At 39.8% G+C, this 18,605-nt stretch overlaps 1 protein-coding gene across 4 annotated transcripts in view; it reads right to left on the bottom strand.

Moving 5' to 3' along the window:
* RB195_013257 (uncharacterized protein) overlaps nucleotides 1–18,605 on the bottom strand; it is a gene marked incomplete at both ends in the record, with an annotated part of 58,495 nt that overhangs the window by 22,528 nt on the left and 17,362 nt on the right. Inside the window, 5 exons of one of the 4 annotated variants that reach the window (XM_064202984.1) lie at nucleotides 1,497–1,675; nucleotides 3,842–3,925; nucleotides 12,283–12,353; nucleotides 17,098–17,227; nucleotides 17,315–17,437. In XM_064202984.1, coding sequence (XP_064058865.1) covers nucleotides 1,497–1,675; nucleotides 3,842–3,925; nucleotides 12,283–12,353; nucleotides 17,098–17,227; nucleotides 17,315–17,437 — 587 coding nt within the window. Of the gene's footprint in view, nucleotides 1–1,496; nucleotides 1,676–3,841; nucleotides 3,926–12,282; nucleotides 12,354–16,899; nucleotides 16,999–17,097; nucleotides 17,228–17,314; nucleotides 17,444–18,605 lie in introns of those variants that run through there. The other 3 variants (XM_064202986.1, XM_013452697.2, XM_064202987.1) reach the window with 3 other exon arrangements.

Genomic DNA, 18,605 nt, shown 5'->3' with positions numbered 1-18,605 from the left:
CGGAATTTGCGGCGAGTATTTCTCTGACTCATAAATAAATAATAATACCGAATACAGAACGGAGTGAAGCGTTTCGACATCATTTTTCCGCCGCGTAAAAGTACAAAAACCGAAGCTGCGGGTACTATTGTCATGCGAAGGGAACCGCGTTTGAAGACTTCGTCCGTCGCAACGATCCACATCATAGTTTTCCTTACAACATACACGATAAAAAACATGCGGCACTGAGGAGAATTGGTTCGCGAGGAGAGAGTTAACGGGGCTAGGAAGAAGGATTTCCGACGACGATAAGGGTAAGAACCTACGGTCCGAAAAATGACGTCATCGCCCGAGGTGTCGGCGAACGACAAGTGATAAAAGATTTTCAAGTTGGCGTTCTTGAGTATTTTATTACATTAATATTGGTGCTGGGGCCGCGTATACGAGTCTGATTACTACCTGCACGTGGTGGCCCTGCTTTAACTAAACGCAATCAGGCGTTTGAGTGTACGAATTGGGAACGTACAAGCTATATAACCTGCAAGAAAGGTCAACTGCCTGAAGGGAGCATGGAATCTTTGGCAACAACCATTCGTTTCGTCCCGCTGAACTGCTGAACAGTATCGAGTGAACTCCAACAAGCCGCTCTATCCAGACTTCTGCGATATCTCTGTGTGCCTTTTGCTGCACTGCAGGAAAATTTTTGGTGCTGTCATCAGCACCAAAAATTACACCATATACTGATGTTGATGAGAACAAAGTAGGTGGCTGTGAGATAGCTGTGAGGAACGATTACAAGAACCTGGTGAAGGAATTTGGCTCAACGTCGTCTAGATGCGCCTTTCTACGACTGTGGGATCGCAGAGGACGTAAACTCTGGATCGTAAGTGCTCACGCACCTACGGAAACCGCTGAGGACAACAGTAAGGACGCCTTCTATGATGAACTCAATACGTTGATGTCTAAAATACCAAGCCAGCAGGTGGTCATAGTCGGAATCGACGCAAATGCGAAGATGGGACTCGAACAGCAATCCGATGTGCTAGGAAAATGGTATTATCCAACAGAGCGCACGTCGGACAACGATGACCGTCTGGTCGACTTGTGCGAACAGACGGGCCTCATCGTCGCCTCCACGTTTAAGAAGAATCATCGACGCCATCAGCTCACGTGGCCGGGGTCAACCTTTTTAACGCCTGAAGAGCAGCGCAAGCGGAAGATGGGGACTCCTAAGCTTCAGCTCGACTACGTTCTGGCGAGGAACATTCCTCAGTCAGATATCTGAAAATCTAGAGCTGTTTGGGACGTCGCGTTCAATGCTGCATCAATTTTTATCATCCGTAGAAATTACCATAGAACTATTCGAGAATATCTATTTCTTTCATTGTGTTTTTCAGTTTCACTGACCGCTTTACTATTATTACACTTTTTTGTTGGGACTGTTAAAACAACATGCAATAAAAGATGAATTCAAGCATTATTTCACGTTAAAAGAAAAAGAGTTGGAAAAAGCTCACCAAATGCCACAGTTTTATTCACAGCGTTTGGTGTGTCTATTCCAATGACGTTCTGATCTCCCTGTTCATACCATTTGCCAACATCTGTAGCATTGTTTGTAAGTGAAACAATAAGTGTTCTGTCGCTGGTGCCCGCATCCTTCATTAGTTGAACGAAATTTGCTTGGTCGGAGTCACCTCTAAAAAGTACTCTTGAAACTTTTTTCTACCACATATTACACAACAGCTTCTGATTTCTGCACGAAAAGACAACAAAAAGAATCTCGATCACATGCAAACGTGAAATGTGAAACTATTCGTTCTACGTCTGCATTATTTGTGTGAAATTCGTGTCAGAAGATATACGCATTACTTCTGTACTGATGTGAAAGAATTTGCGAGAAATCAGAGAAAAATAGCGAAAGAACCACTCTGCAATCTTTAACGCTTAAAAAGAATGTCATCCAATGTGTTCAACGGAATAATACCTCTCGTTTACCTGTAAAAAGTATGTGAAACAAAATTTAAGGTATGCGGATTGTACGCTGCGTGGTTGGAGTGGCGCCATTACCTTTGAAAATCCAAAATTAAGGATAAGCTTCTCTATGAAACAAATCGTATTTTATAGAGCTGTATATGGGACAACTACAATGTTTGTTGCATAGAATTCATTCGAAATCGATATGAACAGTAACGATCTATGTAATTATGAGGTACGAGCCCGAGTTGAAAGCAGCTGTATTCAGACATTGCCGATCTGGGTCCCAGAGACTGTGTTAAGCAGTTAGCATTTAGCAATAGATTGTACCGTATGCTTTGTGTACAGAAAGAGTTGTGTGCACAAGCATTAGTATGAATAATTTGGATGTTATTTGGTTTGGGAATCAAGAAAAAAAGGAGAAAGAAGTAAGAATATTCAAAAATAAAGGTTACACGCGTGACAAGGAAAAAAAAAAGTTTGGGTAAAATGAGGTTGGGAGAGGGGCACTCAGTGCCGCCCTTATTTCTCGAAGTAAATAGTTAAATCTATTGGTGCCCTAAGGGCGGAGGCATTAGTTTTAAAGGATCTATGACATGTAAGCTAAAGTTACTAAGAGAAGAAAGTAAGTTAGAACGTCGAGAAATAAGGGGCAACCCCAACCCCCCAAACTATATCTTCCCCAAAAACTTTAGAGAGAGTTAATGAATGTTTGTGTTTGTGACGAAGTATCTCTTACGAAGTATCTCCCACCTCCTAACGTTCTTCACTGCCGTTAGATAGAAAGTGGGAAAATAGCGAACAGAAAGTGGGACGACAAGAAGTGGAGACCGCAGATCATACCGTGATTAAAGTCGGCGTAGAAAGAAATTGACGTAGTATAAAAACCTATGGGAAATATATAATTTTGTGATGTAGATTACGAGTATGAGCGTAATAACGCTCAATTCCCGCTGGTGGTCCTGAAAAACGGCGTGGGAACGCCGTTCGCTGTTACGAAATATGTTAGAACGCGTCCTCTTGTACACGCTACGATCTCCTCCTATTGATTGCTTTTACTTCAATAGGTACATGAGGAGACTCAAGTGTTCATGGACCGCTCGCTCGTGGTACCGCGCGTGCACAGAGGTGGCGCGTTCTCACGTGTCTCGTGAGAACAAACGACGTTCCCACGCCGTTTTTCAGAACGACTGAGGGAATTGAGGATGATCGCGCTCATGTTCGCAGCCTATATAGCTACAATAGCTAAAAATAGGGTAAGGAAATACTTGTCCATCTTAGGCATTTATTTCTCAAGAATCTACTGTATGAAACCTATCATGTGTTTATCATCATATGTTTTAGGCCTCAAACGTTTCGAACGTTCTGGACGCTACAATCTGCGCGCGTCAACTATGTCCCTCAAGACTGCCACTACTCGCCGATACAATAGTTACTCTCCCTCGGCCACCGTAAGACGACTCTTCAGTTTAACCTCGTCGTTCAATAATTCTAGTACATCCGAAATGTTCAATAGGGTAGATGAATTCAATAGAGAAAATGACTGGTATATTTTTTCTTTCTTCTGTAATATTCTTACATTCGCAAAAAATCCTTATTATTTCTTAGTTCAATATCGTACAATACACTTCGCGTGGCCATCCAAAAAGTTAGAGTGTTAAGAAGAGCGATTATTCACTACAATCTACACCCCAAAACCTACGCTTCCCACCAAATTTCAACATTACGTCAATTTCTTTATACGCTGCCTTTAAACGAATAGGCTCTTCGATATCAATAGAGAAAACTTGACAAGATTATGATTAGCAAAGATGCGCAGCAAAAGAAAACTTTCTTGTCGTTACAAATGCACCAGTTTCAAAAGCGATTCGTAGATGGGTTAGCAAACCTGTAAACATAGCTGCAAGGTATGTAAAACACGAGCTGATCCATATTGTTTCCAGTGGACTGCTTGATATACTCTTTCATCACCCTAAAAACTGTGCTACATGGCAGGATAATCTCTGGAATAACACAAGAAACAATTACATCGTACTACAATAGCTAGTAATGATAATAACTATAATACGTAGAGTTTTGACAAAGTATGGTAATTGACCAGTTAAAATAATTATGCGACTCAAAATAATTACCAAATCAACAAACTCTGTTCAATGCCTCAAACCTCAAGAAACCTACCTACCATGGTCGGGTCAAAACGACATGAAGCACGGACAGTTGGGCGGGTGCGCTCGAAGCGGTGCGGTGGAGACAGCGGTTGGAATCGAATTGCGACCGCGGCGAACTGCAGAGATGGTCAAAACGACATGAAGCACGTAAGCAATTGCGTAAGCGGCTGCGCTCAAAACGGTGCGTTTGAGATGCTGGTTGGAGCCGACATAGGACATCTGCGAAGTGCAGCGACGGATGGTACCAATAAGGGTCCTCCAATTTTAACCGTCTCTGATTTTAAGCGCTTAAACGCAGCCGTTCAAAGCGGGGGGAGGGGGAGGAGCGAGGCACTGTGCTCCATATCATTTTGATCAGACTACAGCCATGACGACCACTTTTCTAGGTAGCTCCCAACTCCCTTTTCGCCCACAACTGCGAGTCGTAAGAACGAGAAAGGCTGAATTACAGTCGAGTCAAAACGGCGTGAAGCCAGCTGCGGTTGCGTAAGCGGCTGGGCTCGGAGCGCCCCGATGGAGCTAGCGATTAGATTCGTGGTGGGACAATCGCTTGCTTCACTTGGACAGCAGCGGTGAGTGGTGTCAATGAGGGTCCCCTCTGCTCCAACCAGTACTCTTCACCACGCCGCCTACACAACTGCACCAAAATTCAATACGCTATTGATCCGACCATAAAAGATGTTTCTTTTTGTTTCATCGGCTGTGAACTGAGTTAATTTGCTGCCGTGCAGTGACTTTTCGTTATTCTCACTAAGTTAGAGTGTTACGCTTGAAATCACTAGTGGAAATCAACTATTATTGTTGCCCGTTACAAAATAATGTAATAAAATCGACCATATTATCACTAAACGAGGATAACACTCTACCGAGCTCGCATTCTGGGCAAATTGTCCCATTGTCAAAAATTGTTTGTCAAGAGTTCTGATGTGCGAACACAGCACAGTGTTTAAAGGCATCACTCCACGAATCTGAGGAGGTACGGATTTCAGGTGGAGTATTCGTATACGGGGTAGTAGATTATGGAGAGGGGTGTGATTCCGTCCATTCCTTTCTAATTGCCGTAAAAAACGGCCTGGAAGATGCGGCGCCGCACAGGGCTGGCGCGCTCCAATCGAACTCCCTGTGCAAAATAGTGTGCCAGAACGCTCGAAGCCGTATCCTCCGGGCCGTTTTCTGCGGGAATTAGCAAGAAATGAACGGAATCACCCTCCTCCCTATAACCCCTACGACCCCGTATACTAATACTCCAACGGAAATCCGCACCACTCCAGATTCGTGGGGTGATCCCTTTAAGTAAAAGACTTCAGCACTTCATTTTGTTTGTCAACATATGCCTCTTGTCAACCTACGATGTTTGGCTCATTCCAGTGATACTAGAATTCGATCTGATTGAGTCCAATTTCGAGATAGCGTCGAGCGATTTGAATGGACCTATTGTTCGAGAAACATCCGTGAAAAGAATGAAGCTGTATTCTTGGTTTATTTGCTGCATTGAACTGATGGAGCTTCGCGTGTTGTCGATGTTCTGAAGTAAAGTTAATGATTTTAGATAATTGTTGTTTATTTCCATGTATAGAAAGACAGAGATGTACACTTAATGGTGATATCACCAAGAAATGACAGAAGAAAAGATGTGCGTTGCTGCCATAGAGAATTTTTCTTGACAGGGATGGCGGGTTCTTCCTCATTCCCTTTGATACCTGTCTTCAGTTTTAGCTATCTTGTGATAGAAGTCAGGAGCGGGGGTAATTGGTAAGAGACCAATTAAATCAATCTCTACCTGTCATCTTATTTTTCAAAATAAACTGAAAATCAATCAGGCATGCAAGCATCCAGCAACGAAATTTGTGAAGAAATGTTGGAGCAAACGGAAAGTGCTGCGGTACGAATGTGGTTCTATTTTCTTGTTTTTTTAATGATATTATTTGAAAAAATATAATTTAAATAAATACACACTTTTGATTACTGTTCCGGACTTCTTTAATTACGAAAAATCATTCCAAAAAGGTAGTTTTTTTTGCAATGCTCAAATCTGAAATCTTTTTCAAATAACCTTCAAGCGTCGTATTTATTAACATTTCTTCGCAAGTGAAAAGCTTCGTATCGTCGAATTCAAAAGAAAAAAAAAGAATAGAGACATTGAGAGAGGAGGACAACGTAAGGAGCAAGATTTGTTTTTTGTAGATCGCTCGGAAGCGAAAACGCAATCTTAAATATTTCACTGGTAGCTGACCACAGAATTGATTCCTGAGGAGAAAGAAAAGATGTTCCAACTTTACTCTAAGAGCTACTTTTCATTCCAGAAACAAACGTTTTTGCGAGACGCGAATCCCTTAAACATAATCCCTTAACACTTTTTCTCCTCCAAAACGTTTGACTGGAAGTTCACCGTTTTCTGGATTGGGTAAAGACGCTGAAAAAAGATGCGGAGCAGAACAACGACAGAGTTGAGATAAAGGATTTTAGTTCCTATTTGTTCATAAACATGCTAAACTATAGACAGTTCCCTGAAACAGATAGCTCAGAGTGAATTTCGAACGTTCCGCTTTTTTTCGTACACTCATAACGATGAGCCGACCGTATTCGGTGCTGAATAGGTTCAGATGTAGGTAGCAATGCGCGATTAGTCACTTATAGGCATCATCCCACGAATCTGGGGTGGTGCGGTTTCAGGTGGATTATGCCTATACGGGGTCGTAGATTACGGAGAGAAAGGTGATTCCGTCAATTTCTTCCTAATTGCCGTAAAAAAGAAGATCCCGGAAGATGCGGCTCTGAGCGTTCCGGGGTGCTATTTTCTACGAGTTCGATTGGAGTGCGCCAGCCTTGTGCCAGTGCCGCATCTTCAGGACCGTTTTTTACGGCATTTATGACGAAATGGACGGAATTACCTTTCTCCCCATAATCTATGACCCCGTATAGGCATAACCCACTTGAAACCTGCACCACCCCAGATTCGTGGGGTGATGCCTTTAAAGAAACTACGATTACACACTTCTCTGGATTGGATAAAACAGTTCTGAAAGCGCACGACACAAATCAATGGGAAAACTGATAGAACAGTTTGTAACACTGGCCCACGCAACGTCCTTCCAAACTGACTGAACAAGTTTCTAAACTGAACAATTCCCTGTGACGAATAGATCACTGTGAATTTAAAACTTTTCTCGCTTTTCTCGTGCATTGGTGGCAATCGGGAATGAAGCTATCGTATTCGGTGCTGAACATGCTCTACGTGGTGGACTAACGGATTTGTATCCGGTGACGATAACAAGCAATCAAAGTTATGTTCTTGATCAATTCAGTGACATGAACATCTGAATAACCAACCATGGTCAAAGAACAGCTGGTCGAGTTCACAGCAAGTTTCTGTTGAAATGTGGACACAACATCATTTCCAACATAGAACGCGAAGAACATTACTTTCTCGTCTGAAAAAATCGGAAAAATCAAATCGCGAAAATTCTGACGTAATCATTATCATTCCCCATTTTATTCACTAGTTATAAAGAATAAGCAGTAGATAATTGTATGCGACAGGAGCGGGTGATACGGTAGAAAACATGCGTGCACCGTAATCGGTTCTCGTAAGGAATAAGCAGCCGGATCTTCGGATATGTTTTCGTATCCGAGGATCTGGCTAAAAGGGAATTGTAACCGCTTTGGTTAACAAAGTTAGCACTGTCAAACTACAAAGAGATCTCATAAAAGCATACATAAGTTCTCAAAATGTGAAGTGTCAAAAATAATTTGACAAATTGTAACCATACATTCAGGATTGCAACACATTACTCACCGTGTCAATGAAGATGTTCACAAATGAAAACGTCTACAGTATGTAATAACAAAAAGCACCTGGCTACATTTTTATGTTTAACATCATGTGAGCTATATGCTAAATTTTGAAGCATTTTTTCAAAGTAAAGAAAAATTTCGTCAGTTTCACAGCGCAAAGAAATTGCGTGCACTACCGATACAGTATCTTCATAAATGTTAGAACTTTATTAAAGGCATCGCCCAACGAATCTGAGGTGGTACGGATTTCAGGTGGATTATTCGTATACGGGATCATAGTTTATGGAAAGAAGGGTGATCCCGTCTATTTCTTCCAAATTTCGGTGAAAAAACGACTCGGAAGATACTGTATCGGGCGTTCCGGCGCGCTACTTTCCACAACGTGCTCGTTTGGAGCGCGCCAGCCTTGTGCACACGTCGCGTCTTCCGGGCCGTTTTTTTACGGCAATTAGGAAGAAATGGACGGAATCACCCCCTCTCCATAATCTACTATCCCGTATAAGAATACTCCACCTATAATCTCCACCACCTCAGGTCTGTGGGGTGATGCCTTCAAACAACCTGTGTTTCATGGGTGTTCTTTTTGACTTCATGATCAAAAGACTTTATAATTTCTACTACATATTTGCAATTCTGCCGTCAGGTGGGAATAAACTGAGATAAAACAGAAGATCTACTCCAAAACGCTGACGATGTTTTAATAATTGGAGAATTTTGGTTCTCTAATAAGGTTCTATAACGAGAACATGTCAGCAATAAAATACATATAATAGTGAAATATGAATTAAACTAACTGTTTGAATTCGAGTTTCCTTTCGCTGTTAAAACCACCGTGAGAATAACAGCTATTGCTGCTCCAAGTATGACTATCAGCAGAAATATTAGATTCTGTACCCGTTTCATGATTTCTGAAAGAAAAGAAGGATAGTATCGCTTTGCTGTGATCCGGAAAACGTTGAGATGAACACAAAGATGATGGAAGAGAAAAGGTGGTTTTTTTTTCTTTTTTTCAACATTCCTATCTGTCAGTGAAAGGAATCACACTTTTTTAAAAGTTCACAAAACAGTACAGATTGAAAAAAAAATCAGTTGAACTGATTTGACATAAAATTCCATTAGAAATTAACCAGTCAGACTAGTGAGTAGACATTTCACGGTCCGGACCGGACAGAAACCACATCTACAGCTATGTGGTGGAAGGTTTTGTGAAAAATCTAGTTCAGATTCTTGTTTTAGTCAAAGTTTTGACATATTGCGTTTCTTCCTTTTCGCAACAACTTGGCAAAAGCTGCCATCTCAGAATTGCTCCATTAACCATGCCATTAGACGTGTAATGATTGTTTGTTTTGTTCGTATTATAAGCGAATTTGTTTTTTTCGAAGAAAGAGTTATGCCAGTAGTACTGTAAGTATTTTCAGTCCATTATAGATAAAAATCTTCTTATACTGGTTTTTATTTTGCATTTCATTATTTTAGTGCTTTTTTCAAATCACATCTATATTATTTAGCTTTCAATAAGATTCGATTAGACTAAAATAAAAGGTGAACTCATAAAGGAGGACGTTATGTTGATTAAAAAATACAGCGTTTCAAAGGAAGTGTCTTATTTCAGTCTATTTATCGTCACATTATAACTCGTAACAACCTCACCTACAGAAGTCGAAGACCTGTTGTGGCCCTAACAGGTGAACCCAGCGGTAAATATCTCCTACCTTGCGCTCGTTTCTATTTTTTGTGAAAAGGATATTTTTCTAGATATATTCATGACTTTATGATACTTTGCTAATTTTTTTGGAATGGAAGAAAAGAAAAATCGTAGCTCAAAAGGTTTTTTTACGTTCTATACAACTTTGTTCTAACCGTAAACAACAATGATTCCGAAGTGCAATTTTGGACTATTTCTGTTGACTATTTCTGTTAATTGCTATATATTATTATAGATAATTTCCATCAAGAGGATATGATGAATGTTGCTAAAGTGGAGCGCGCTACCTCATTCTACATACTTATTCCTCTGAGCTGATTCCTTCCGACTGTCATGTGTTTTGTGTCCTGAAGTTTAACCTTCGCAAAAAAAGTGCAGGGATTACACGGTACTCGAAGTCTACTGCGTCTCGAAAGATCTGAGGTCGTCAGATCTTTCGAGACGCAGTAGCTTCGGTTCGCAGCTGCGGGAATCGAAGAGCTGCCAAGTTATTGTACAAATTTTATGGACTATAGTGGTTAATATGTTACCACTTGAGATCTCTTTGCGGTAGAAAAAAGTCCGTTTGAAATTTAAAAAAAAGATTTCATTAACCAATCATTTACTGAGGATTTTAACTGAAATTTTGTTTTCTCAAATGTTCACCTGGTAGAGGTCATAGCGTTCACCTTGCAGATTTACAAATTTATTAATTCTTGGATTTCAAAACCACCACAGTTTTTTAGAAGGTTTCTGTGAACCTTGGATGCAGCTGGATGATACGGACATGTTTTCAAGCACTACACGTACAACGATATATCAAAGATTTCCTGTAGGTTCCATTTCTGTGGAATTCGAGCGAAAGCGGAACTACTGCTGTACACTATCTGTAACGGGACGAAAGACATGATTTTTTTCCATGCTGCAAGTTGACGACACGGCGTTACTCGGCACGATGACGCCTCGGCGACGCAATGGTGATAAGCGTATTGCAGTTCGCGACGGAAGAAAGGCACTCTCGTTTATGTCTGTGTTTGCAGAGCGACAATCTGCTTTAAACTATGGAATCTCCGAAAAAAGTTATATTAGACTGAATGCTGGAAGAAATTGTGACCATACTTTATCCTGAGTTTTATTTTACTTTTATGCGTGAGTTACTAATTTTATTGAAAAAGAATATCGGGATAAAATTAAATTATGCTTGACTGATAATTGATTAAGTTAACTTATGTTTGAAATTTCTGAAATCAACGCATTTCTAAGCATGTGACAAGACCGTGGCGTTAAATGTCTGCTTGTTCTTTTTTGAAGATCAATAGATTACTCCGAGAATTTTTTTTCTGGGAACATGGAGGAGAAACTCTCGCTATTATCAGTGATAAGAAAGGTTCCATGCAGTCAAGCAAGTGTTGCAGCTTACATCTCTTTGAAAATGAATGACTTATGGTCTTTGAGTATATATGACAAAAAAAGTGTGTTTTCAATTGTACGGATGTGGGATGCGGTTTGCACCACTTACTGTGGATTACCAAAACCAGAAAGAAAATTGGAAAGGCCGGTTGTTGTCTGTAGAAATTGACATTCAGTGAGTGGCACGATAAAATTTTAACAGCTTGGCATCATGTATATCTAGGGGTACAAATTTGGTTTGAGGGTCTTTTTTAAATTTGAAGCCTTATTCAGAATAATTGGTATAACATCTTTTATTCAAAATATTGCCCATCGTTAATTGGAACGTTTCTCAATCTTTCAAGCAGCATACGGATTCCGCACTGGAAAAATTCCTCGTCTTTTTTTTGAGGCGATCCAAGAATCGCTTGATTTTAGGCTTTTTTTAAGAAGTGATGTGCTCCGCTACCAGACAATTGAGTCATCGACGATTACAAGTGGTAGTCGGAAGGAGGAATTTTTGATGAATACAGTGGATGGAGGTAGGATACCCCATTGAAGCCCTGCCAAAGTTTCCTTGACGATTTTGGAGCATGTGGCCGAGCGTTGTCGTGTTGAAAGATCACTTTGTCATGTCTTTCTGGAAGGCGTTTGACCTTCGACGTTCGGCCCTGTTGCATCTATTGTTGTTGGTAACATTCTCCAGTGATGGTTTCGTTTGGTTGGAATAGCTCATAGTAGATCATTCCTATGCACCAGTCGCATTTCCTTTACGTTCTTTGTCGTTGATGTCAAAATTGTCACTTTTAAAACGCTGCAACCGTGCTCACATATTTCCACTGATGAAGCATTTTCCTATAAGCTTCACACAACAGTCGATGTCAATCGGCTGGACTTTTCTTCAATTTAAAACAAAAGAAAAAGAGCGTTTCTCGCAAATTCTGTTTTTTTTTTGGCGCGAAGGTTGACATGATTAGAGCACAAAGAGAGTATGTTGCTCGAATTTTCTCTTGTCCTGAAACCTCGGCATATTCTGTCTATGTTTTGTGATAGTGTGCCTGCGTGGTTTTTAGATGGAACTCTTTATTTGCCTGAAGTTTCGGCTTTTTTGCCGTCTTCAGAGGTCTAAATAGAGGATTACTGGAGCAATGCTACGTTTATTCCGTCAAGTGCCACACAACACTGGGTCAGTGTTTCGATAATCGTTCAAGGTAGTGAAAACAGAAACCCATCTACTTTGAGAATGGTCTTACGTGTTGCTCCACCGGATGTGACGCAGCTGATTGCACGCACCTGTCACTCAGTGTACCAGCGAATAAGTATTGCTGCGTGTAGATCACCAGCGACGACACAGATGATTTGATCTACACACAGAATATCATTCGGTTATAAGTCACAGAGCGGTACAAGTGGCAAGAACTCATTCGTTATCGACAAGCATACATTCCTATTATTCATTGAAGGGCTTCTTTTAAGAATCCAAACCGCTTCCAACGTTTTCCTTGCCGATATTTCTGTTTAGTGAGCCAGTACAAGGCATTTCACATCATAATCGTTTCCGTTGTGGGCCTCATGTCTGTGCCTTTCTGATGGTGTTATCAAACGTTTTCGTCGTTTTCCTGCCATGCGTTCATTAATCCTCACTCCAACATTCCTACCGGTCTCCCCAATGTAGGTTGCATTGCACACCAAGCACTCAATCCCATATATTACCCCCATTTGTGCGCAGTCGTCTGTTTTTCATTAAGGACAAATAACACATCTTTCACAGATGCAGTATCTGTCATATAGTCTGTTTCTTTTTATATGTTGTTTATACTCCAGCGAAATGACATATGCTGATTTTTAGAGGGAAATGATGACGCTCTAACATGCATGTAGTTACAAGATGGTTCGATGCGATTTAATGCTAGTTGTGGCATTTTTTGCGAATCCCCTAAAACTTGCATGTACCTCTTGTACACTACAGATTTTGTTGTACGAATCAACCGATTGCCTGCGTATTCAGTTTACCTGGATTTTTTTTACATTTGAAAGAATAAACCGATTTTTACCACCAAATTTGAACCGAAATAGATGATTACAGTTGTTGTACACAAGAGGAAGAAATCCTCCTGAGTAAAACGTGGTATTCACTGTAAAGTGGCGAAAAGCATCATAACAACTGTACTATTTTCTTTTTATTTCAAAATATTTCAATATTTCAAAATTGGCTAAGGTTGGACACGTCCACTTGCTGGAAAATACGAAATAATCTTTAAAAAATTAACCCTGCTAAGACGCAAAATTTATGAAGACATGCTTTATGGCGTGTAGACAGAAAATGAAACTTCCCTGTGTGGAATATTCTTGTAACGTAAAGCTCAACCCTAATATGAAAGGTTTCTAACCATTCTGTTGAAACCATGTAGAAAATCGAAAATTTTCATCTCATTCGAAAAATTTTAAAGTTTTTGAGTTAGGTATGTGGACCTTTCCGAACTAACAAAACGTATGCTTTGAAGTAAAAATGTCTTATATAAAGTTAATAAATGATATAAAATACTAAAATTATATAAAACTATTTGCAAAGGTACTTCCTAGAAATGTTTTCTTAAAATGTCATTGTATTTTCTTATTTCACGAAGCCGTAAAAATTGGTATTCTCAACATTCAAATTTCTTACAGTACTCACTTGTTCAGCAGTGGTGCAGGTTACAGAAGGTAATGCAACTGGAATATGGAGTGAAAAAGGCGTTGCTTAATTATTTAGAAATTATCACAGCACACAAAGGTAAACAAGTAACTTTGGAGAACAAAACGAGCCACATTGTGCATGTTTCTCGTTTGTAATTTCTTTAAGAGGTCTTATTATTGTGAATTTTTTTTTCTTAAATTCTAATCTCAGACCATTGTCACAACAAAAATAATTTAAAATATGGGATATAATCCACAAAACTCTGAGATTGATTGATTTATGACCGAAGTTTTTGGCCGGTTCTCTGTAAAACGCTTTGTGAAGAGAATTTTAGAGAGATTTTTAATTGTGAATAGAATCGTTAGAGAATTGGAAATAGAAAATCACGAAGGGAGGGAAGTAAAAAAAAGTGGAAACAAAACAAAAAAGAAAGAGAAAATAAATCCAATATTGCCAAAATAAACATTTGAGAACATGTAAAATGCTCTCTGAAGAGAAAATGAAGCGTAAGCTGAACTAAGTTCTAGAAGATAACGAGTAGAACGAAGGGTGTGCCTCGCGCTTTCCGCTTATCAGTGCCATGAAACTTCGCTGCATATTTTTATGATTCATAATAATTTTCTAGGAATCATATACATCCACAACTGACAGAGGGATTTTTTTTCTTTTAGAGAGCATAAATACTCCAGTAGTGAAATTTGTAGTCGAACTAAGTAGTTAAAGGCATCACCCCACGAATCTGAGGTGGTACGGGTTTCAGGTGGAGTATTCGTATATGGGATCGTAGATTATGGAGAGAATGGTGATTCCTTCCATTTCTTCCTAATTGCCGTAAAAAACCGCCCGGAAGATGCGGCGCGTGCACACGGCTGGCGCGCTCCAATCCAACTCGTTGTGGGAAATAACGCGCCGAAACGCTCGAAGCCGCATCTTCCGGGCCGTTTTTTTTTAACGGCAATTAGGAATAAATGGACGGAATCACCCGCTCTCCATGACCTACCATCCCGTATAAAAATACTTCATTTGAAATCCGTACCACCAGATTCGTAGGGTGATATCTGAAATCAGTATATGTAACATTTCACTACAGAGCTTGTAGCGAAAAGTATCTCGGCTGTCTTTTTAATGGAATCTTTTTCTTTTTGCTTTTCCTTTCTTACCATCCTATTAGTTTTGTTTTTAACAGCAAAATATAGAGGTAAACGCGTGTCTCCAGTTTTGTATAAATTTTAATTACACTATATTACTTACAAACTTATTATATTATTATCAATTTCCGCATAAAAACATAGAGAAGACGAATAATTTGTAGGCAACGCCGTCCACATCCCGAATACAGTTCTAAAGAACAGCAAACCTTGTGGTCCGAGAAAGACCATGAGTGTCTGAACGTTGTTATTCGCGCTAAGGGAGGTCACGTTGAATAAAAAACTATTTTTCTTGTTAACTAGATTAATAATGAATTATTATCGAAGTTCTACTGTTTCCTGACCAATTTCGCGTTAATAATTCGTCTTTCATAGAGAAACCACATTTATGGCGCAACCTGTAGTTCTACAAAAAAAAAAAACAACAACTGCAAGAAATATGTTATAAATCGGAACGTTCATAGTTGGATATCCCAATACCTAACGAACATAAAACCAATGAACGACACTATCGATCAAGAAAAAATATTCGGCTGAATTCTCCCTTATTTCACCGGTATCATCTGTGCTCCGGTTGTTCATCGATTTGTTCGAGTGGTTGGAGCAAATAGGTTGCATTGTGGCTTCTCCTCTCGGAAAGAGGTCAATGAATACCGAATTTCCCTTTAAGGAACTTTGTAAAGAAGTCTGACCATCGTGTCGATGCTCTTCCTCGGTTGCGTTTGGATTGGACTTTTCCTACGTGCGCGAATTCCACCCGAACGAATCTTACAACTTGCTATCCTCTGATTCGACTTGGTTTTTTATTTTTTACTTGCAATTATCTGAGTGAAATGTACCAAACTTCTCTCATTTTTATTGGAATTTCGTACATTTGAGAAAACCCATAGCATCCAGATGCGTGTAATTTCTTACTGAGGCGGAAACTTGGCCTTGTAGTCCAAAAAGGTTTGCACGGACCATCACAAGACGCTGTGAATAAAATTGTTGTAACGTTTGACCGTTCTCCCAGTGACTAACGCGTGAAGAACAGAACAGAACAGTTTTCTTATCTTTGTCAGGTACGTTGGCACGCTCGAATCGATGTTGTAAGCTGGGGGTGGCGAGAAATCAGAATATCAAATATTTTTTGACTTGTCTTCTAACAAATTCATTCGTTCATTCATTTATTCACTCGTCTTAAAATCACCGCGATAAAGAGCGATATAGGCGATTTGAGTGCGATTTGAGCTGGTAATCTACACCTCTAACAATGTCGATATAGGGATGGCGGTGTTCAAACAGCCGGCCTCAAAGTCACCAAACCACAAAGTTGACGATGAGGAGCTCCCTCTTCGAAAAGACATTGTTAGAGGTGTAGATTACCAGCTCAAATCGCACTCACTGTTGTGAAAAACGGCATGGGAATTGGCCTTGTCGATCGAATCCTCCTACAAGACACATAACAACGGATACGTCAGTCCCCTCAGCAACGTATTTGAAGTTCTACAAGAATAGGTTCTTGAGGGGTTCTTGTCGATTTTCGTCCGCTCGGACATCGATGCGGCACGTGTGCAGAGTTAGCACGTTGTGAGATGCCTTGTAGGAGAGTTCGGTGCTACAAGGCCGTTTCTCACCCCATTTTTCTGGGTAATTGAGGGAAAGCAAGCTTGATCAAGTTCATGCTCGTGATCTACATCCATAACCCTATCCCATTTCCTTGAGGAGAGCTCAACTTCGGAAATTTTATGCTAAACTGCTTTTACAGCAATCTCTAGTACTTGATTTAGATTGATTCAGTAGCAATGACATAACGGTATTCAACATTTATTCAACAAACCACACACGAATTGTGCGGTAAATCGACGATGTAATGTCGATGTTAATTACTTCTGGAGGAGAGCTGCCTCCTCCTGCAGTGAAAGGACACTGCTACGACATCTATTCTACAACAATTTGTCGATATATACAAAAATGCTGTTAAAACACAGCTAATCTAGTTCTTACTAGAAGAAAGGTGATAAAGCGAATGTGGATTCTCATTCTTAACGATAGATATACATATATATGCAAGAAAAAAGATGTTTTAGATGGTTCTGGTGGATTTTAAAGATGCGAGTTTGACAGGGACCAAGCGGATCCATATCCAGTTGATAGAAGTGATGCGTACGATGAACGACGATCGATGAGATGACTGCGCAGATCCTTTAAAGAGGGAATTTTTCCACGAGAAAAAAAAATCCCTCAGAATTACTAGTCCAATAAGTTATTTTTAATTAAAAATTTCTGCCATTGTGTGCTTACTTTGATCGGATCAGGCTGAGCGTTACTGAACGAGCCTCTTCTGGATACGGATTCGATTTCATCGTCGAGATCAAGATGCGATAGAGCGGAGATCGGAAGAATTTCCCATGCCATTTCTTCGTACCACCACCTAAACCCACGTCTTGTAGCGACTGTTCTCTTCTCTATATTCTCTTCTGTTTATTTCCACTCCTTTTTTTTTCTCGCTCTTACATACTTTTCAGCGATAGTTCCTGCAAGTCGAGTACGAAAAACTGCATCCATACGATCGCTTTGCTCTCTGGTGAAATGATTCTTCCAATCACGACTGCCACCTTTACGAATGAAGTCAGTTTTGTGCCTGAAACTAAATGAAAACTTCGTAATTTTTCAATATAGTTGAAGAAAATGCTTGGTAACTTTTAAGATTCTTATAGAACCTTTTCCATTCTTATTGTATCTGAAAGAGAAAATTGGTAAAAAAATATAAATATGAATTTTAGTTTGAAAAATGGACGAAAAATATGGTTGGAAGGAAATTACCATAACAGGCTCATCAATCATCATCACATTGATACAAGTCATCGCAGTGATGGCATATAACTCGAAAGATTCAATTCGTAGTTTTGTTAGATTTTTGATATTTTATATTTTGTTCAGTGTTAAAACCCAAGGTAGCATAATGATATTCATACAAAACATTGACCTTTTTTATTACTTTGATATACGGACCAATTTCTGGCGTTTTATACTTTTTCATGTAATTGTTAGACTTGTTAGGTACACAGAAATTCCACAGTAAATTTTGCCGGCGTCGAAATTTTTGAAAGAAAAAACATTCGACCACCAGATCACAGCTGACAATATTTATGTGATTTTATTCAAGACGCCGTCATTAAAGGCATCACCGGGCGCGTGCACAAGGCTGGCGCGCTCCAGTCGAACTCGTTGTAGAAAATAGCGCGCCGGATCGCTCTAAGCAGTATCGGTTGGGCCGTTCTTACGGTAATTAGGAAGAAATGGACGGAATCACACCTCTCTCCATAATCTACGATCCCGTATACGAATACTCCACCTGAAATCCGTACCACCTCAGATTCGTGGGATGATGCCTTTAAATGGTCCTTTGAATTGGCTTTGAGACAATGTCAAAGGAGTTTGCTATATTAATATTTAATAAGGTATTTATTAATAATGTGATTGACCTGCTGTGATCACAGTAAATGTCAACGAAAGTAGGAGATTGACCTGTTTTCTGCGTAAGAGAGTGAATAAGGTATTCTTTTTTGATAGTTTCGACCCTGGAATTAAACAGTGCTGACTTTTCTTTTCGGTCATTCAGTGCAAACCTATTCATTCACCTAAAAAATCTAACCTTATCATCCATGAAATGAACCTATGTGGAAGCTTAGACGACATTCAACGACAGACGGATTACTATGATCCACAACGATAATGATTTATGATAGGAAGATTCGCTGTAACGTTTGTTTCCTTCGCTGGAAACAGGTTACTATGACCACACCTAT

The sequence above is a fragment of the Necator americanus genome, chromosome V (assembly GCF_031761385.1).
Source record: "Necator americanus strain Aroian chromosome V, whole genome shotgun sequence".
In the NCBI taxonomy this organism is placed as follows: Eukaryota; Metazoa; Nematoda; class Chromadorea; order Rhabditida; family Ancylostomatidae; genus Necator; species Necator americanus.
This window is presented reverse-complemented; position numbering and strand designations above follow the sequence as displayed.